Source organism: Syzygium oleosum, unplaced genomic scaffold (genome assembly GCF_021117445.2).
Source record: "Syzygium oleosum isolate NSW1041296 unplaced genomic scaffold, Sole_v2.1 Sole_v2.04, whole genome shotgun sequence".
Taxonomy (NCBI): Eukaryota; Viridiplantae; Streptophyta; class Magnoliopsida; order Myrtales; family Myrtaceae; genus Syzygium; species Syzygium oleosum.
In genome coordinates this window covers 6,944,190-6,965,975 of record NW_026607488.1, presented here as the reverse complement: position 1 = coordinate 6,965,975, position 21,786 = coordinate 6,944,190, and the positions used below count along the sequence as shown (strand labels likewise).

The 21,786-nt window shown below is 38.5% G+C and overlaps 1 protein-coding gene across 3 annotated transcripts; it reads left to right on the top strand.

The window, feature by feature from the left end:
* Nucleotides 1-243: 243 nt before the first annotated feature.
* LOC115674311 (disease resistance protein L6-like) lies at nucleotides 244-10,586 on the top strand. Of its 3 annotated transcripts, none has more exons than XM_056311099.1 (6): nucleotides 244-503; nucleotides 643-1,242; nucleotides 2,756-3,905; nucleotides 4,456-4,737; nucleotides 6,961-8,870; nucleotides 10,072-10,586. In XM_056311099.1, exons 1-6 carry the CDS (start codon nucleotides 445-447, stop codon nucleotides 10,076-10,078), a joined length of 4,008 nt encoding a protein of 1,335 aa, XP_056167074.1. In that variant the 5' UTR covers nucleotides 244-444; the 3' UTR covers nucleotides 10,079-10,586. The 3 variants fall into 3 exon arrangements, with proteins under 3 accessions (XP_056167074.1, XP_056167073.1, XP_030452530.1); XM_056311098.1 differs by lacking the exon at nucleotides 10,072-10,586 and adding an exon at nucleotides 9,282-9,638 and having other exon boundaries at nucleotides 679-1,242; XM_030596670.2 differs by lacking the exon at nucleotides 10,072-10,586 and adding an exon at nucleotides 9,282-9,638.
* Nucleotides 10,587-21,786: the final 11,200 nt, after the last annotated feature.

Here is a 21,786-nt window from a genome sequence, read left to right as displayed (position 1 = left end):
TTAATTTTATTTAAAATTATTAAAATATTATTTAAAAATGTCCATGTGGCCGGCCGGTGTCCACGTCAGCGATTTCCACCAAAAATTGATCGGATTGACTCAATTGGCAAAAAATGAAAAGATTTAGGACTCAATTGACAAAGTTGAAAGGTTTAGGACTAAATTAGCAAAAGTGCAATAAGTTTAGGACTTTTTGGACAATGTTCCTCTTTGTCCCGTATTGTTTACTCCTCTCAGTCTCTGTGCACCACTAAGGTCTGATTTTTGGCGACTTCCATCGTTTCCCAGAATGTCGCCTTCAACCTTCCTGCACTGGCTTTGCCCTTCTTCTCTTCACCTTGAGAAGATACAGTCGATCTTCCTTCACTGAACCCTCCCAATCAGCTCTTTTTACAGAACGCTGCTCCTCTGTGGGTGAATACAGGTGAGAGGACCAGCCCACAGATGGGATCCAATGAAGGTCCGGCTCTAATCACCATCCTCGCTTTGGCTGTAGCAAGAGTGTAAGCGCTCTAATCCCACTTCTTTTCGATCTCCTCTTGACATATAATGAAAAATAAAATAAAACTTTGCTCCTGTACATGTTCGATATAATTCAGCCTGCTTGTTCAATTCACATTCCTTATTTTACGTCTAAATCAGGTTACAAGTCTGTAATTTTTGTTTCACGAACTCAAGGAGAAATAGGGACACGGAGTCAAGCTCAAGAACAGACGATAGGTCTGGAGAAAAGGAGGAGGTGTTAAGGAGGGACTCAGAGTCAACCTCGAGAACCAACAACGCGTCTCGCGAAGAGTACGATGTGTTGCTGAGTTTCCGGGGACCAGATACTCGCGATGGATTTGCCAATTGCCTCTATCATCGCTTGAGAGACGCTGGAATCCGCGTTTTCTTGGACAATGAAGAACTCCGAGTTGGTAAAGTAATTGGTGGAGAGCTTTTGAAAGTACATGAAAAGTCTCGAATATACGTACCTATCTTCTCTAAGGGTTACGCTAATAGTTCGTGGTGTCTCCGTGAGGTTGCACACATGGTGGAATGCACCTCAACATCATATGGGAAGAAAGAGATACTTCCCATCTTTTACGATGTGGACCCTGACGATGTTAAGCTCAAAACTAAATTGTACAGAAAAGCCATGTCCAAGCACAAGAAGAAGTTTGGCTCTGATGAATTGAAGCGGTGGGAAAATGCCCTTGTTGAGGTTGCACGTGTGAAGGGATGGGATCTTAAAGGCAAAGGGTAAATATCCCCAACTTTTATGATTAATACGCATAGTACTTACATTTCATTGGATGAAAGTTTGTCCCTCGAAATTCTCAAACATAAAGCATTTGGACATTTTATTTAGGATTTGCATTAGGAGTTAATGAAAGCAAGACCAAAACAACCGAAAGCCCACAATAGAAAATAGAAAATTGCTAATTTTTTTAAAGCACAACAAATCGGGTCAAACCCAACGCAGATAAGGCATTTTTCCAATTCATGTCGGGTTAAGCCAATATGATCCGACAGGCATAACCAGCTTTTTACTTAATGATATTCCTCACTTAATCAACTATTTTACTTAACCGTATAACCACAATAAGTATAGTGGTAATCATGCGCTTTTCTGTATTTTTATCTCCCGTGGTAATCACAAATATTGTACAGTAATAAACTCGTGTGATTGTTGATTTAATAGGAGTATTGCAATTTTAAAATTATACTAAGACATGATTAGATTTTTTTTCTAAAAAGAGTGCATAATTAACATTACAAAAGTGCACATGCCATGCATCTATGCAAAAAAGAGAAGTTTAAAAGATTTTTAAAAATTCCCTATTATGAAATATTAGAATAAATAATTTAATGAAAATAAATTATTGACATATTATGAAGAAATTGAAGCGGTGGAAGAAGGCTCTTGCAGAGGGGAATTTTCTGCACTTTTTCTTTGGAAGAAACTTTGTGTGGCCAAATTTTCAAACCTATATCACTGTGTCATTACATTAGAAGTTAATGGAATGCTGACTAGGATTCTGCTCGAGAACCTACAAAAGGTAATGTCAATGAGGTGGGGGTGAAAATCTTTTTCTCAAATCCGCAAAAAACTATGTCAAACCTAACCTACACCCGAAAAATGAAAAAAATACCAAAAAAGTCATGAACTTATCGTACTTATGCAAATTTAATCATAAACCATTCAATCGTAACAATTGAATCCTAAAACCTTATGACAATTTGCTAATATAATCCATCTAGCCAATTTTGACCGAAAATCGCTGATATGGACTCCGATCCTACAGGACACGACCGGCACTGACGTGGACAAATTGTACAATTTTTTAATATATATTTTTAAATTTTTATAATATTTTTTTTATCTTTTCTTTTCTTGTTATCTTTTTCCTTTTCTTTCTTTTCTTTATTTTTTCCCAACTATGGGTTGGCGAGTTCGCCGGCCGATTAAGCAAATATTCAAACTTATAGCAATGTCGCATTACATTAGAAACTAATTGAATCTAGACTGAAATTGTGCTCAGAAACCCTACAAAAGGAAATGAGGCGTGGGTGAAGGTGAACTTTTTTCAAACCCACAAAAAACTACGTAAAACCCAACCTGTACCAAAAAATTTCCAGTTCATTGATTATAATGGTTGAATTCCATTTTTTTAAGTAGTTGAAATAGCTGAGTTATGTATCCATTTGTTCCCTAGAGTCCACTAGTCTATCATGTCTTTGATTGAAAAGAAATTTTCATGCTTTACTGCAGCCAAGGAGAACAAATTGAATTGATTGTTGAAGAGGTTTCCCGCAAACTTAATACAAGACACATGATTGTGACCGAACATTTGGTTGAAGATACTGCTCAAATGGAAGCCATAATGAAATTGTTGGATGTTGGCTCTGGTGGTGTACGTTTTGTCGGTATCCATGGCATGGGTGGTGTTGGAAAAACAACTCTTGCCAAAGTCATTTTCAACAAATTATCTTCTCACTTTGAATGTTGTAGTTTCCTTGAAGACGTTCGAGCATCATCGCAGCCTCATGGTGGCCTTATAGAATTACAGAAAAAGCTCTTATTAGATTTGGCCGGTCATGGGATTGCTAACCAAATTAAAGATGTTGATGGCGGGATCACAATGATCAAAAAATCATTGAGTACTAAAAAAGTACTCATTGTTCTTGATGATCTAGACAAGAAAGAGCAACTCCAAAAACTAGCTGGAAAATCTGATTGGTTTTGTTCTGGTAGCAGAATCATTGTCACAACCAGGGACGAAAGCATCCTGATGACTCAAGTTAGCTCATCTAGTAAAAAGGTCCTCAACCAACCCCAAGGAGTTTTGCGTTATGAAATTCAAGGAATGAGATTTGATTTAGCGCTTCATCTATTTTATAAGCATGCATTTAGAAGTGACTCTGGTATAGAAGAATATGATGCTCTTTCAAGAGAAATTGTTTGTACAGTGGGCATGCTTCCTTTGGCTGTTGCAGTTATAGGATCCAATCTTTTTGACTGGGGCAAAGATTTGGGGCATTCGGATAAAATAGAAGTATGGGATGAGACGTTGAAGAAGTTAAAGGAAGGTCCTTTTGAGGATGTTCGAGATACATTAATGATAAGTTATGAACGATTAGAGAATAAGCATCAAGAAGTATTTCTCGATATAGCCTGCTTTTTTATCAATGCTGACAGATCATATCCGGTTATCATGTGGAAGGATTGGGGATACTTTCCTAGCATTGCTATGAGGGTTCTCTCTCAGAGATCCTTGATCAAAATTAGATATGATAATAGGTTTTGGATGCATGACCAAGTTCGAGACTTTGGAAGATACATTGTTCTCGAAGAGTATCCTCGCAAGTTTTGTAGGGTGTGGATTTGTGAGAAAGCCCTAAACCTACTGGGGAGAAAAAAGGTAAACGGGAACTGCATCTATTATTTAAAGTACAGCAATTTGGTTGAAATCTGCACCCAATAGATGGCTTTGTTTAACGTCGCTTTTGTCTTGCGGGGGTTACATCTGTCTGTCAAAACCTCCGGTCAAAGGTTTCAAAGTTTGAAGAGAGAAAAAGAGATTGCCTGACAGTTGGCTTTATTTTCTTGGTTCTAGTCTATATAAAGTAGCTCTTTTGAAATTTTGAATAACTAAAGAGCAGTTTATGTGTGATCCAGATTATTTTCAATCCCGAATTTTAGAATAAACTAAGAAGCTTTTGAATTAATATGCAAATTATATTTCCCGAACAGTAGAAACCGAAAATTCGATACCTCCAGACTTGAAAATTAGTTTACGTAGAGAGAAAAGGAAACAACTACTTGTTAGGGAAAAAAGTGTGCCATAGTTTTGGGAAGCGTATGTGGCGAGCTCAATCACCGGAGAAATTGTTTGACAATGCTTTTGAGTCCTCTCGGTTGTAGTTCTGTAAACCTTATGTTGCATGTTCAATTGAGTCTTTGATATGCAGAGAAATGAAGACGTTGAAGCATTAAGCCTGACTTCCAATGGCTACAGCCGCAACATTGCATCTGAAGAATTAGCTACTCTACCAAATCTAAGGTTCCTTAGAGTGAAAGGCATTGATTTTTTCGGCAACTTCAAGAATCTTCTTTCGGAGCTAAGATGGTTTTCTTGGGAAATTACGAATAAGGAATTTTATGCGGAGAGTTTTCATTTTACTAGTTTGGTCGTGCTAGACCTTTCAAGAAGTGATATCGAAGATGACTGGGGTGGGTGGAGCCAAATCCAGGTACGATATGCCTTTCTCTATTTGCCTTCTTTCCATTCTTACCGATCATTCAATGCACAGTACACATAGGTAGCATGCTTCCCTGATCTAAAATTTTTTGTGCTAGTCTAACATCTAGAATGGACTACAACCAACTAAACTATAGAATCACATGGAATCAGCATATCATCCCAGCAAATGATATTACGAGCGGAATATCATTGTTGTTCTATATTTCATCCATTCATTGCCGACTGCTTTAGTAATCGAGCCATAGATAAATATGATATGCTTAAAAATCGTACTAGCAAGAATCATTGGCTGTGCTCACAAGTCCAAGTACACCAAGTAACATCTCTTCCATTCTAACAGGATGTATATATTTCCGCTCTTCCATTCTTAGAAATTTTACAACAACCTATAGTATTTTATCTATATTACTAACAGGATGTACATCTCTTTTACTATGACATTTTTAAGACTTGATCACGAAGAAATATTGTGACATCGTAAATCTTTGTAATGACACTTTACAATTTTCTTTTTGGTAACTTAATTACGACTCCACATCATGAATATGCATGATTTAGGGATACATGGAAGTGCCCCATTCTCGTATTGTTGATAAGACCCGAAATAAAGTTCCATGTGTAACGTTTTTAAATCTTGGGAAGATTTAAACTTCAACTGCAACTTGCAAGCAGATTTCTATAAATTTATTGCCAAGAGGAAACTTGTTTATGCATTGTAAATTTGAATAATAGATGGTAAATTTGAATTGTCGTTGATAAGAAAAAACTGATTGGCAACTTTTTAGTTCGATAAATTATCCACAAACTAACAATGTTACCATCATTAAACCTCAGCCAGATTGCCAATTGTTTTTTAATATTGCAAGTGATCCCTTTCATTAGTTAGTAGATTACGATTTGCGTAGATACTTTACTAATAGTTTTGTTTAATTGTTGTAACATATAAACAAAATACTATTTACCATGGTAAAGGGATAATAGATTATGGCCATCGCTTCAATTTTACCAAGAACCAAGTTTTATTTTTCAGTAACATACAAATATAATAATTAATATATCAGGTTAAAATACCTTTGTAGACTACGAATTGTCGTCATTTTTCAGCTGGTAGACTATGGAATTGCTTACATACTTTACTAATAGTACTAGTTAACGATTTTAACTTAGGGTTAATGCCACGGAAAACCCCAAGCTGGTACAGTTGAGAAAAATTTATCCCAAACTAATATTTTGACCACAAAACCCCAAACTGTTATACCCGTGACAAATTTACCCTTAACTAATTTTTTGATCACAAAAAACCTCAAATTGATACACTTGTCACAAATTTACCCTAAACTAATTTTGTGACCACCAAAAACCCTAAACTTGTTATCCCGTGACAAATTTATCCTTGTTAGCAAATCGGTTTGGGGTTTTCGTGGCATTTTCCCTATGGATATCCACGTGGACTTACCACGTCACCATACCACGTCACCATGTGTCATCTACGTCAGCAAATTTAAAGGTAAAATTTGATGAAATCTAACGGAGGGAAAATTTCTCACTAGCGTATCAGTTTGGGGTTTTTGGTGTTCAAAAAATTAGTTTGGAGTAAATTTGTCACATGTGTACTAGTTTTGGGTTTTTTGTGCTTAAAAAATTAGTTTGGAGTAAATTTGTTACGAGTGTACCAGTTTAGGGTTTTCGTGGTCAAAAAATTAGTTTTAGATAAATTTGTCACAAATGTACCAGTTTTGGATTTTTCGTGGTACTAACCCTTTAACTTATGAACCAAAAAATTAGTCTTTTACTAAAATATCGTAGTAGTTTGTTGACACCTATTTTAATTTTTTAATTTTTTAATTTAAGGGTTGGTCGCGACATAGATAATTAGATTTATTTGATTTTACAAACAAACAAACTGTTTTATCACTATAAATCTCTAGTAGCTAATAATTTTCACTACTAACACAAAGATGTAGTTATGAGCAGTAAATTTATAAAGAAAGGACTTGGTAATCTTCAATTACATTGAGGTACATGTTTTCAATCAATGGAAGATTATTCCGTTTTCCCCGAAGGAAGTGTTAGAAGCGACCTAATGGCACTATTTGCAAGTAGACGAGGGAGTATATTGAATTATAAAAATGAGAATAATTACTTACATAAAAATTCTAGCTAGGATGATTGATATGTTTCATTCTTTTTAATATCACATTTTTTCCTGCAGATGACAGAAAAATTAAAAGTTTTGGATTTAACGGATTGCACAAAATTGAGGAGTACACCCGACTTCTCTAATTTCACATCTTTGGAGACATTAATACTTGCTCGGTGTACCAACATAATCACCATTCACCCCTCGATTTCTAAGCTTCAACTTCTAGAGATTTTGAATATCAAAGGGTGTAGTTCTCTTGGGGAGTTGCCTGAAGAAGTCGGTTCTCTACAATCTTTGAAGCATATCGTCATGCCACAAAATTTTCAACCCTTCAAGCTTCCGGAGATATTTGGCAATTTGAAATCTCTGTCGAGTTTTAGATTAAACGAGCACCCTAAAATCCCCCAACTTCCGGACTCAATTGGAGGGGCAGCAAATCTTACTAGCATAACTTTGCGCGGGTGCGTCGGGATAAAGGAACTTCCAAGCTCAATTGGGGAGTTAAAAATGTTGGCAGAGTTGGATGTATCAACTTCAGGTGTAATTGAACTACCCGATTCTATCGGAAACTTAAAGAAACTAAGGGTGTTGAGGTTATGTAGATCGAAGATAAAGGAGTTTCCTCATACTATTGGAGGACTGGAGATGCTTGAAGGCTTATATGCCCACAAATCCTATGATTTGATAGATAAAAACTTGGAGGAAATTGGGAAGCTATTCCATTTGAAGACATTGGACTTAGCATTTACTAGTGTTTCTAGATTGCCTCTAGAGATAAGTCGTCTCCATCTCCAAAAACTTCAAGTGGGTTCAATTGAGCTTCAACATGTGCCGGCTCTTCCATCAAGTTTGAAATTCCTTGCGGTTCAAGCTATGGACTTCTCTCTTGTCCCTCACCCCTCAAGCATCACCGATTTAGAACATCTAGAATTATATAGATTTAGCAATTTGAGAATTAGAAATCACTTTACTAGGTTGGACTATGACTCAAAACTTAAAGCAGCTTTGATGAGGGAGCAACCATCCTATCAGCTTCCATCTCATTTGTTGACCTTGAAACTCAGGAATATTAGTCCACTGCCACATTTTTCCAACTTACTAAATTTGAAGGTTCTGCATGTAATTGAATGTCCAATATTGCACCTACCTATCACTCCAGGGCTAACACATTTGAGGGAACTGCACATAAGTAGATGTGAATCCCTTAAAGAAATACCCGGTCTATCACTCTTGAAGAGTCTGGAGCGCTTGGAACTGAAAGGCTTGAATATGCTAGTTGAGATTCAAGGTTTGGCAGAACTGCAATCTCTGCAATACCTCCTCCTTTCCAGTTGTGATTTACTAGGAAAGTTACCCAACTTGGATAAGTTAGGTAAGCTACAACATCTAGAGCTAGAAGCTTGTCCAAATTTAAGAGCCATTGAGGGTATGGAGGGCTTAGAAAGCTGGGTGTTGGATAGTCGTGGCCGCACAATCCTTGAAAGAATGTTGAATATTTCAAGATCGACTTGGCTTTCCCACAGATTACCTATGTATGATGTGTTCTTGAGTTTTAAAGGACCAGACACTCATTATAGCATTGTCAATTATCTTCACTATTATATGTTACGTGATCGAGTTTCTGTTTATAGTGATGACGATGACTTGAGGTCCAATGAAGGGATTGGGGAAGAGATTCTACAAGCACTCACTAATTCCAATATCTATATACCTGTCTTCTCTAGAAACTACGCTTCCAGTCATTGGTGTCTCCGCGAACTTGCCTACATGGTAAAATGCGCGTCCGAATCAAAGGGGAAAAGAAGAATCCTCCCCATTTTCTACGACGTGGAGATTGATGATGTTAAGCTTGAAACTGATATATACAAAAGTGACCTAGACAAGCATCAGACGAACTTCGACCACAACGAAGTGAAGTCATGGAAAGAGGCCCTCATTGAGGTCGCAGCAATGAGGGGTTTCGTGTGGAAAAATAACAGGTAATTATGCTATTTTGCCACTAAATCATGAGCTGGAAGGTCAATTGAACTTCGACCACAACTAAGTGAAGTCATTCAAAACTTTCCCAACATACTGAGTTTCAAAGTTACTGCAGTGCGACCCTTTTCCATACAAATAGTTGTCCACCCAAGCAAATTCAATCATGTAGAATAAGAAGTAGATCCTTCTAGTTCCTAATATCAAGAGGAACTCTGGGGTCGAACAGAACATAATTGCATATTAGTACCGGCACACATATTTTATTTCTTTTGTTTTGTTTTCTAAGTTAAAGATCTTCAGGTTACAGTGGTTTGAGAAATCAAATCAACAATTAGATTGCCATTTTGATATGCTTTAAATTTTGTCTATCCAACTAAAATGAACTGTCTTTCACTTGTGCATTGCTGCAGCTACGAAGAAGTACTTCAAATAATCATTTCAGAGGTTTTTAGAGCAAGGAAATTGTTAGACGTTGACTCCTGAAGCCTTCTTTTGGTCAGTTGACAAAGATCTTCAGGTTACAGTGGTTTGAGAAATCAAATCAACAATTTGATCATCATTTTGATATCCATTAAATTTTGTCTTTCCAACTAAAATGAATTGTCCTTCAATTATACATTGCTGCAGCTACGAAGAAGTACTTCAATTAATTATTGCAAAGGTTTTTAGAGCAAGTAAATTGTTAGACGTTGACTCCTGAAGCCTTCGTTTGGTTCGGTCATCAAAGAAAAGGTGAATGGATTTGCTATCAATGTACTGAAATTTTCCCCAATTGCATTCTATTTCAATTGTTTGGAGGATCTAGATATTTCATTGATGAAAATGGTTTACGATGCTAATGCTTAGGTGCATTATTGACATGGTTAGCATATTTGTATGAATGAGTATATCGGTGAACTTCCATGCTTTTTTAGAGGGTTGGTTAGGCTCAAATGTCAGTGTTTACAAGGGTGCTATGCAATAAAAGAAAAGGAGCTTTCATACAAAGTTGGGAAAATTTGAATTGCCGGTGGAATTGGATTGGCAACTGTTAAAGATAGTTGATCTACCTAATTTAGTCGTAAATCTAAAAAGATACTGAAAGATAGTTAATCGCTCACTTCTCTTTGAATGTCAATTTACGCACATGTAGTATGAATACGAGTAACGGTGAAACTTCCTTTTTAAAAAGTGTGTCAAAATTATTCCATTACCATGCAGATCTTAGTCTAGTCGCTGTCAGGCGCCTACCTTGAATTTTTGGGACTGTGGCTCCATACATGTTATATCATAGTCTCTCATAAAACTCACATCCGTCATCTCACAGGCTAGCCATATGGATCGTGGTCAATTCATATCAGTCACTTTACATAAATGTTACCGTGACCTCATCTTGATCTTTTATCAAGCGAAATTCGTATGAGAAAAAGAAAGAACGTGCAGAGGAGTTCTTGTTTCAGCGGACGTATAGCTTGTGCTTCGGCTTGAACATCCAACGATTCATGCTATGAGTCTTACATCTGAATTGAGTTGTTTATTTGTAAATAATGCGGGTTTGGACTTAACCTAGGTGTGGAAAATATTCAAGTGTGTGAGCGATTGTAACTCTAATTCTCCGATTATAGTGGATTATTTGCTGCTGGTTCTCCTCGTGGATGTAGGAACCAACATTCGGATCGGACTACATATATATTCGGTGTCCTTTATTGTTTCTCATTTATGTCTCTGATTCTCTCGGATTTAATTGCAAGATCCTATTAATTTTCATGTTAATATTACAAGAGAAATGAACTTGCCCAGGATATGCAAATTAACAAAGACGAAATGTTCAACTAAAAGTCTGGGTAGAAGACTTTTGTGGACCAGTTTTACCATAAATATTTTCCTTTTTTCTAGTACAATTTCATATATGCCTTTCTACTGGATTTCTTTGGCAACATATTTGGAATGAATAAGTGAGAATACGAGTTTGGAACTTTAATGATACCCAGGTGTCGTCATAATCTGAGGTAATAGTACAGATGCGGTTTTCTTTGATCATGCTTTTAGCTTGTTTGCATCCAACCACATTACCATCATTCAAATTTGGTACAGACGGCAGTAAGTGTTAGCAAAGCTGCTTGTGCAAGAGAATGATGTCTCAGCTGAAGCTGAAATTGTCTGCCAGGCGAATCACTGGTACTCCTCTTTGAGATTACCAATTTGTGTAGCATGAGAAGTCGGGGAATTCCTGGTTTTGGAGTTTAAAGATCCCACTGAAAATTCTGGAGAAATAAGACATTTGAGGTCCCTTGACTTCTCAAACTTGAGAAGCGCACAGCAGCTTCAAGAAGAATGGCGTGAGATGCTACAAGACCGTTGACTTCTCAAAGATCAACAATATACTCGTTGGAGCCGTGGGCACTAGTTAGAGAGATGAGACGTAGGAGCCGAGGGCCTGTTTCAACCACCTATTCCTATCTCCGAGCCGTGGGCACTCGTTAGAGAGATGAGACAATGAAGTAGGAGCCGAGTCCTGTTTCAACCTCCTATTCCTATCTCCTGCCACCATTTCAAATATGCCAAAGGAAAAAAGCGTGAGACTCGATATGGAACGGGCCAAAGTGGACAATAACTCAGTAAGTTAATTTAGAGATGTCACAAAACCCTCAAAGGGAGAACTTATGGGATGGGTGTCCACCATGAAATTACATAAATTTCCCAGTCAACATGATTTAATCCAAACTTCAATCAAGCTTCGAAGGGTAGTTTTTTGTCTCTCACTAGAAAACATGTCAATCAAAACAAAATCAATCCATTCAATTTGAACCAGCACAAAAAAAGTGCAAGTACCACTAGAAAACCTTTTTAGCATCATTAACACGGAAAATTCAAGCATCTACTGTCCTATAAGAAATCTCAGAAAGTCTACAATTCTCAAAAGAATATTAGGGCATCGTGTGGATAAAAATTCAGCTACTGAGCAAATTAAATATTCATGTGCTGATCTATCAAGAGAAATTATTCGTATAAGTGGTAAGCATGAAGTTAGAAGTGACTATACTGTGGAAGAATATGATGCTTTTTTTAAGAGAAATTGTTCGTACAAGTGAGTGTTCGATACAGCCCAAATTGAAGTTGTATCCAAATTCCAAAGCTTAGTCAAAAGATTAGTTGTGAAAAATATTAAGGTAAAAGAGAAAATTGGGTCCAAGTGAATGTTCAAGAGAGTCCAAATGGCAGCGACCCGACTTATCACTTGTGTAAAGCGGAACTAAAAACATGATCATCATAAGAATGGACTGGATGAGGATTGGGGTGTAAATTTAAAAAAAAAAGACTTTCTCAAGAGAATTCGGAAAAATTTTGGGATTGGGGTCAAATCTTGGAAAATGGAAAGAATCGCGTGGAGTTCTAGGAAAAACAACAAAAATGGAGGGAAAAGAAAAGGAAGGAAAAGGATCGTGTGGAGTGGATGAGATTAGCCATCTTTCACCAATAATTGTGCGTACGTGAGATCTCTCTGTCAAACCTTCAGGTCAAAGTTCTCAAAAGTGTATGTAAAGAGAGCCAAAAGAGATTGACTGATACTTGGCTTCATTTTCTAGGTCAAGTCTTGTGGAAGGGAGATGGTGGCTTACTAATGCACAGGCGATACAATCCTGGTATTTATTTCATTTTTCGTTACTTTTGTTGTCTTGGCATCCTAGACATCACCACCAAGCAAATGATACTATTCTTTTCTAATGTGCGCTCCATCCTTCCCTTCGAGAAGCAATCAAGCACGATATATTTGATAAAATTTCCTATTCAAATTATGTGGACACGAATTCGGGGTTGGGCATAGATATTTTGCATTGATAGGAATTGGTACGACTAAATCAGCCATTGATAATTCAGGGTGTACTTGCTATGATGTCTCTAGTTCAAAATTGCGGAAGAGTACCAGCAGAAAAAATAAACGCAGAATAACGAAATGACAGAATTTTTTATTAGGGGTTGAATTGCGCAGTTATCGGCAGATTCAATCCCAATCGTTGTGGAACGTACGGACGAGCTATGTAAATTGAAACATGGACATTCATGGGCTATCATGCCTCTAGAGACGGGCTTAAGAGCAAAGTTCGGATGTCAACAGTGGGGCGTCTGTCGCTGTGGGGCTGAGCGTTCGGGTGGTGAGGTGGTGCACGACTGTCCGCGGTGACTGATTCTAGGTGACTAATGTTTGATTTTTGTGGTTAGGGTTTGTGTGTTTGGCGTGTGGGAGAGAAGGGTGGGGTATCTTGGGAAAGAGAAATAGTAAAACTGCAAATAAATGTACAATTCTACTGAGCGGGGTATGAAACTTGTAGTTTGAAAGGTAGAGGCATGTTTTTGGTATCAGGATGAAAGCTCATTAATGTCTTTGGTATTTTACCTCAAGTATTTTAGGCATGCACACAATTTCATTTTAGTGTAACCGTCCAATCATTTTGTTAAATTGGTTACATTGCTAAGTAATCGTTAAATCTGTTTGTGAATTGAACATAATGAATGCGCACTTTGGTTAATCACATGTACATGGGGCGACTGTAAGATGGGTATCCCGATTAATCTTTCTTTGCATCATAATATAGTGTTTTGATCATTGTAACGGATGATCCGAGCGTATGTATGTTTACGACCGGATATATTGACAATTGAGATAGTTAAAATGCTCACGGAATACAATTAGAGGATTCCCTATCTGTAAACATCACTATAAGATTGTCACTTAATCATTATTTAAGTGTAATAAGTATACTACACTGAATCTAATATAGACAAGAAGCACAATCATATTACAAGCACATAGCAGAATAAACTCTAATCTCTGGCCATGTTCGTCCAAGAGGAAGCCTTTGATGATGTAATGAAGATGCTTAGATTGAACCGCACATGAACAAAGGCACAAACCATTCATATTGATATATCTTATATGGTATTTAGTGTCTTCTAATCAATGTCTCGGGAACTTGTGGAAAACCCTTACATAAATAAACAATGACAGTCATATTTATGAATTAGACTAGAGACCCAGTCACCATGTTTCACGTGAAACTGATTAGTGCCTATTTGATGTGGACATCGAACCCTATCGAGGAGGAGGTGCTAGGGACCCGTTATTCTATCCGCTAGGCCCGATCACTCGAGCGAGAGCGAAGAAATTCAAACAAGCTGTCGGCATCATGGTTCAAGATATTTGGAATGGAGACAATCTGGATTCGCAACTTGAAGATTCTAAAGCTCCTTGGCGCAACATGATTACTCTTGGTCCAGCGAATTCCGAAGGAGCTTAGAATTGACGAACTCCGAATTAGCTCAAATTTGGATGGACGCTTGGAAACAGGCCGCTGATCAATACTCCTACTTTAGTAGTGATTGATGACTTCTTTTAGCGATTTGGAGTCGTTTAGATGAACTTTTAGGTCTTTTTCTTTTTTTGGACAAATTTTTTAGTAATTAAGATTATTTTTGTAATTTTAAATCCTAGTAGGGTTAGGATTAGGGTTAGCACCCTATATAAGGTTGCTTATATTTTTCTAAGGGAGGAGGCAGAATTTATATAGAGAAGTTTTCTTCTTGAGTTCTCTTGAGGACTAGATCTTATCAAGACTCCTTTGTGGCGATCGAATTCAACTTATCGAGCAAGATCGCGAATTCTCTTGTTCGTGGCATTATAATGTGGATTGGTTGACACAGGTTCGTCAACAGGTCGCGTTCATACCGAGATTACCAATCACAGGTTTGATTGGGGGTCGAGGTCAGCAATTCGTAACTCACAAATCTTCGTAAAACGATCATCTTCCGCACAGATTCATATCATCTAGTACCAAAGCTGGTTCTACAAGATCTAGTTATCCTACTTTTACTGCTTTTCATTCATCAATCTAGGGTTCATAGAAACTAGGGTTTATAGAATTAGGGTTTCGTTATTAATCGAATTAGGGTTCTGAATTTGTTCTTGCTATGATTTCAATTTTGATTTAGGGTTTTCGGTCCTAGTTGTTTTTTTTTATATTGTACTTGAGTTCATCAAAAGAAAAAAGAAAAAAAAACCAAAAAAAAAAGCAAAGAAAAAAAAAATTCAAGAGGACGACTCTTTTTTTTTTTCCATTGATAGTTGGACCGAATAGAAAAAAAAATTTCAGTAGCAGAAATTGAATCTGAATCCGAATCTAGCGAAAATTTGCTGAATTGCTGAGTTGAGCGGTATATTGCTGAATTTGATCTTGCTTGGTGGTTTATCGATTGTTGTGAGGAGCTTGTGAGACTAGATTCAAGTCTGAAAAAATGAGCTTGCTAGAAGGAAATGAGAGGTAAAAGGCAAGAGTGTGTGAGTTTAATTGAGGGAAGAAAAAGCCAAAATTGAGTTAAACACAAGAGGAGTGACAAACACTTTGAGCGGAAAACGTGAGGGAGTGACTAGTGAGATTTCTTTTATCTCTAACATTTTCTTGCAGGTTTAAAAAAAAATGTCAAGCTCAGGCTAGGGAAGTGTAAATCAAAGGGAGGATCGCGCTCATCCAAGGGATGATGCGATTCTAGCAGGCATCCAGCAATTGAGTTTACAAATTGAAGCACTTAGCAACCGAGTTGTAAGATGTGAGACGAGACTTGAAGATGACCGAGAGCCACCACAAGGGAGGCCACAAAATCAGCGAGAGCCTAGGGCACAACCTAGATGGCAGCGGCAATTTGATGATGCATATGTGTCCGATACAGAAGATGATCGAGATGGCAGGTATGAGAGGAGAAACGGTCGTCGAGGATTTAGACGTCGAGAAGATGATGAGCTTGGCAACATCAAGATGAAGATTCCATCTCTTCAAGGAAAAAATGATCCTGATGCGTATCTAGAATGGGAGAAACGGATGGAGATGGTATTTGATTGCCAGCGATATTCGAAACTCAAAAAGGTAAAAATTGCAGCTGTTGAATTCACTGATTATGCTATAATTTGGTGAGATCAACTTGTGACTAGCAGGAGACGCAATGGTGAAAAACCAATAGAAATGTGGGATGAGATGAAAGCAGTGATGAGGAGGCGCTTTATACCTAGTCATTACCACAGAGACTTGTTCCATAAGCTGCAAAATCTCACACAAGGTAATAGAAGTGTGGAAGAATACCATAAAGAGATGGAGATTGCTATGATCCGTGCTAATGTGGTGGAAGACCGTGAGGCCATAATGTCACGATTTTTGTGTGGTTTCAGCCGAGATATAGCAAGGGTGGTAGAGCTGCAACACTACGTTGAATTGGAGGAATTAGTGGACAAAGCCATCAAAGTTGAGCGGCAATTGAAGTTGGATCGAAATTACAAGAGTGGTGGAGGTTCAAGCTCAAATTGGAAGTCTAATTGGAAAAGAGACGAGAAGCCGAATTGGAAGGGAAACAATATCAAGACTGAAACTTTGAAGGAGAAGGAGAAGGATGGTAAAGTTTGTTCGAATCCGGCTTCAGGTAAAACTGAAAACCCTAACACTAAGACTCATGATATTAAATGTTTCAAGTGTTTGGGCAGGGGTCATATGGCAAATCGGTGCCATAATAGGAGGGTGATGATCATAACTAGACATAATGATGTTGAATCAGAAAGTGAGAGGGAGGAAGAGGATGATGACATGCCACCATTGGAGGATTGTAATGATGTTGAGATGCCAGCAAAGGGTGAATTGATGGTGGTTAGGCGTTCTCTTAGTGTTCAAGTCAAAGAGGAGAAGCATCACCAGCAACGCGATAACTTATTCCATACAAGATGCTTGGTGGATGGTAAGATTTGTAGCTTGATTGTTGATGGAGGTAGTTGTACAAATGTAGCAAGTTGTACCATGGTGGGGAAGTTGGGATTGAAGACTGCAAAGCATCCAAGATCATATAGATTGCAGTGGTTGAATGATAGTGGTGAAGTAAAAGTATCGAAGCAAGTCTGAGTTCCATTTGAGATAGGGTGATATAAGGATGAGGTGATGTGTGATGTTATACCTATGCAAGCAGGGCATCTTTTACTTGGTAGGTCATGGCAGTATGATCGAAAGGTATATCATGACGGGTACACTAACCGATATTCATTGGTGATGAATCAGAAGACATACACATTGGTGCCAATGACACCTACTGAGGTGTATGAAGATCAATTGAAACTACAACGTAAGGCTGAGAGAGAGAGAGAGAGAGAAAAAAAAAAAGTGATAAAACTGAGGACCTGCGTGGAAACTCTAAGACGCAAGTAAAAGGAGAGGAAGATAAGAGTAGAGTGAAAAAAAACCGAGAGAAAAGCAGAGAGAAAAGAAAAGAGAGAAAAGAATTTCTATGCAAAATTGAGCGAAGTGAGGATAGCTTTGATTCTGGACCGATCGATACTTGTACTTTTGTATAAGGAGGCACTGTTTACTACTAACGAACTTGACCCGAATTTGCCAAGTTCTGTCTTGTCTTTGTTGCAGAAATTTGAAGATGTCTTTCCTGATGAGCTTCCTAGAGGTTGACCACCGATTCGAGGCATAGAGCATCAAATCGATTTGATTCCTGGTGCACCATTGCTTAACCGACCCGCATATCAAAGCAATCCTGAAGAGACAAAGGAACTTCAGTAGCAAGTTAGCGAATTACTAAAGCAAGGATATATGAGAGAGTCTCTTAGCCCGTGTGCTGTTCCTGTTTTGTTGGTGCCAAAGAAGGATAGGTCTTGGCGAATGTGTGTTGATTGCTGAGCAATTAATAACATAACGGTAAAGTATCGACATCTTATTCCTAGACTAGATGACATGTTGGATGAATTGCATTGAGCTTCCATATTTACTAAAATTGATCTGAAAAGTGGTTATCATCAAATTAGGATGAAAAAGAGGGATGAATGGAAAACTGCATTTAAGACCAAAGTACGGGTTATATGAGTGGTTAGTCATGCCATTCGGTTTAACTAATGCATCTAGTACTTTCATGCGACTTATGAATCATGTTCTGCGTGCTTTTATTAGTCGATTTGTAGTTGTCTATTTTGATAATATCATGATATATAGTCGAAGCCTTGATGACCATATTGAGCATGTGCGAGCTATTTTGCAAGTCTTAAGGGCTGAGCAATTATATACTAACCTAAAGAAGTACTGTTTTGTAACTGACAAGTTAGTATTTATAGGCTTTGTTGTTGGTGCTGATGGAATACAGGTTGATGAAGAAAAGGTGAAAGCAATCCGTGAATGGCCGACACCTAAGACAGTAGGAGAGGTGCGCAGCTTTCATGGTTTAGCCAGTTTCTATCGTAGATTTGTAAAAGATTTCAGCACCATCGCCGCACCTTTAACCGAGATTATCAAGAAGCACGTGGGTTTCACATGAGGAGAAGAGCAAGAGAGAGCATTCAATATGTTAAAGGATAAGTTGACTAATGCTCTTTTGTTATCTTTACCGAATTTCAGTACTACTTTTGAGATAGAATGCGATGCTTCTGGTACAGGAATTGGAGCTGTGTTGATGCAAGGAGGACGTCCCATAGTGTATTTCAGTGAGAAGTTAAGCGGAGCGACATTGAATTATCCGACTTACGATAAGGAGATGTATACTTTGGTGCGAGCTTTGGAGACTTGGCAACATTACTTGTGGCCAAAGGAGTTTGTGATCTACACTGACCACGAGACCTTAAAGTACTTGAGGGGGCAGCAAAAATTGAACAAAAGACATGCCAAATGGATGGAGTTCATTGAGACTTTTCCATATGTAATCAAATACAAAAAAGGTAAGGAAAATGTGGTAGCCGATGCACTTTCTCGAAGGTACGCAATTCTAACTACTCTAGGAGCAAAGTGTCTAGGTTTCAAGCATATCAAAGGTTTATACGCTGACGATGATGATTTTGAAAGAGTATTTGAAGCTTGTGAGCATGCGGCGTTTGAAAAGTTTCATAGGCATGATGGATATCTCTTTCGTGAAAATAAGTTGTGTTTGCTTAGATGCTCTTTGAGCGAGTTGTTAGTGCGAGAGGCACATAGTGGTGGTTTAATAGGGCATTTTGGAATCAATAAGACTTATGAAGTGCTGCATGAACATTTTTTTTGGCCACACATGAAACGAGATGTCACACGAGTTTGCGATAGATGTATCGCATGTAAGCAGGCTAAGTCTACGATTAAACCACATGGTTTGTATACACCTTTGCCTATCCCGACACATCCTTGGGTTGATATCTCTATGGATTTTGTGTTAAGATTGCCTAGGTCTAAGCATGGTAAGGATTCTATTTTTGTGGTTGTTGATCGATTTTCAAAGATGGCTCATTTTATACCTTGTCATAAATCTGATGATGCATTGCATGTTGCTAAATTGTTCTTTCGTGAGGTTGTGCGTTTGTATGGCATGCCTAGGTCCATTGTTTCTGATCAAGATACTAAATTTCTTAGCTACTTTTGGAAGACATTGTGGAAGAAGTTAGGTACACAACTTTTATTCTCTACTACTTGTCATCCACAAACTGATGGTCAAAATGAAGTAGTTAACAGGATTTTAGGGACATTGTTGCGTGCTATCATTAAAAAGAACATTAAGTCTTTGGAAGATTGTTTACCGCATGTTGAGTTTGCTTATAATAGGAGCGTGCATTCTGCTACTAAATTCACACCGTTTGAGGCTGTCTATGGTTTTAATCCCTTAACTCCGTTAGATTTAACCACTTTACCTGTTGCTGAGCGTGTGGATTTAGATGGTGCTAAGAAAGCTGAATTTGTGAAGACTTTGCATGAGAAGACGCGGCTGAATATTGAGCTTAAGACAGAGCAGTATGCAAAGCAAGCCATTGTTGACACCTAAATTTCGGCGCATCATTTAGTGGTTAATTGCATAGAAAATTAGGGATTAAAATTTAACCCCTGAACAAAAATATTACAAATCGCATAGCATAAAGTTTAGGTTCATATAGATTAACTGCATTTCGCATCGGATCGGCGGTGGTAAGCGAGCTTAAAATTCTTCACGTAAATTGAGCTCGGGCACCGAACGAGACTCGGCTCACTCGGAAAGCATGGGCCGAAAATCACACGCAAAAGGGCTTGGTTGTCTTAATTTGAGCGTAAATTAGCCCATTATGCTTGATTAAAGAAAAGCTCAAATTAATCCAGCCCACTTAGAATTAAATTAAAGCCTAAATCTAAGCCCATTAGGACTAGAAAGCCCGACTAATTGACCTAGGTATAAATATATGTTTATGTCTCATAATCAAGGGGGGCTCTCATAATTTTTCAGATCGAATTTTTAGAGAGACATACGAGAGAATTTTGAGAAGAGTGAGAGAGAGAGAGAGAGAGAAGGAGACCGCCTGCCACGTCGCACTGCACGCCTGCCGCGCCACCCCCCGCCGCACTACACCGGAGCTGCTCCGCCCCTCAGCCACTGCACGCCTGCAGCGCCACCGCCGCGCGCCGCTGCCTCCTGCTGCGCGCTGCCGTCTCCCGCCGTGTGCCACCGCCGCTATACGCCTGCCTGCCGCTACCTCGTCGCACACCACCGCCGCGCCGGTGCCACCGCCGCCTGGACGTCCCTGCTCCGCCCGCCTGTGTCGCCGCTGCTCGCTGTACAGCCGCCGAAGAGCTGCCCTGCACCGCCGCTTGCCAGCCAGAGCTACCCTGCACCGCCGCTCGCCAGCCGGAGCCGCCTGTACCGCCTGTGCTGCCGATGTTCGCTGCACAGCCGCCGGAGAGTCGCCCGTCCCCTCCTGTTGGCCGCTGCCCGGAGACGCCCGTTGCGCCGCCATTCCCGTCGTGTCACCGTCGCTAGCCGCCACTGTTCCCGACGTCACACCGCCGCTCCCGACGCACCGCCGATCCGCAATCCCGATCCACTACATTTTCAAATTAGAAAAGAAATCTGCAAATCAGGTAATTATCATATCCCGATTTGATTCGAATATTTGGTTGCCTAATTTGTGCTTATTGATATCTAATTTTGCATATTTAGATAATAAGCATTATTTCAATTAGGATTTTATTTCCTTTTTTGAAATCTTGGATATCTATTACTTTTCAAATTTGGATAGAATTTAGAATTTTCAAAATCTTTTGAATATATCCAAGATATTTAAAATATTTAATTTTTTTCAAGATGTGATCGATTAGGAAAATTTCCTAATCCGCAGCCGCACACGTGGAAATAAATCTATCTATCAGGCTTTAGATAGAGTTATTTCCATAGCGGGTATTTCGAATTTTAGGATCGATCTGTCAGGCTTCAGATCGAAACTTAATTCAAAAGATTTAGCGGTTATATTTTTTTTACTTGATTTTAATTTCTAATTTTGATAAAAAATGCCAAAAAGATTACTCTAGAATAGGTTAATTTCTTTTGTTTAAAATTGCATGTTAGGTTGCATTAATCGCATGTCAGGTTGCATTAATCGCATGTCAATTTTTGCACGTCATTACATATAGGTTAGCTTTCATTTAAATAAATAAAAAATAAAAAAAAATTCATAAAAGAAAATCAAAAAAATTTCTGCACCTTTGAACTCTAAGTCAGGATTTATCAAAATTGTCAAATTGAGTATTTTTCTTGAGATTGGTACCGAAAGGGCGTTAGGGTAATCTAGCGTAACCAAGTCCCCGGATTTATAATCTCTCGTTCGCAGAAATAAAATAGTACTCCCGCTATTTTACTTAGGTTTCTAATCAACCTACCTTAAATGATTAGTGGCGACTCCCATTGAAAATATTTGCATGCTCATAATTGGACCTAAGTTGCGAATTGGTAGAGTTTGGGAGAACTCGAGCTAGGTTAGTTAATTTAATTGATCTAGTAATCCATTAGCCTAAGATCGGAAAACATGATTTTTTTTTAGGTCGCGACTGCCATCAAAGGGCGCAAGAAAGTAGTGTTTGAGCCCGACGATTGGGTTTGGGTTCATATGCGCACAGAGCGTTTTCCCAAACAGCGACACTCTAAATTGCT

What these genes read in the sequence shown, in the direction of transcription:
- LOC115674311 (XM_030596670.2), top strand. Translation starts at nt 445, where the DNA reads ATGGGATCCAATGAAGGTCCGGCTCTAATCACCATCCTCGCTTTGGCT. An exon ending in GCTTTGGCTGTAGCAAGAGT is followed by an intron (nt 504 to 642) that starts GTAAGCGCTCTA and finishes CGTCTAAATCAG; the next exon opens with GTTACAAGTCTGTAATTTTT. An exon ending in GTGGGTGGAGCCAAATCCAG is followed by an intron (nt 4,738 to 6,960) that starts GTACGATATGCC and finishes TTTTTCCTGCAG; the next exon opens with ATGACAGAAAAATTAAAAGT.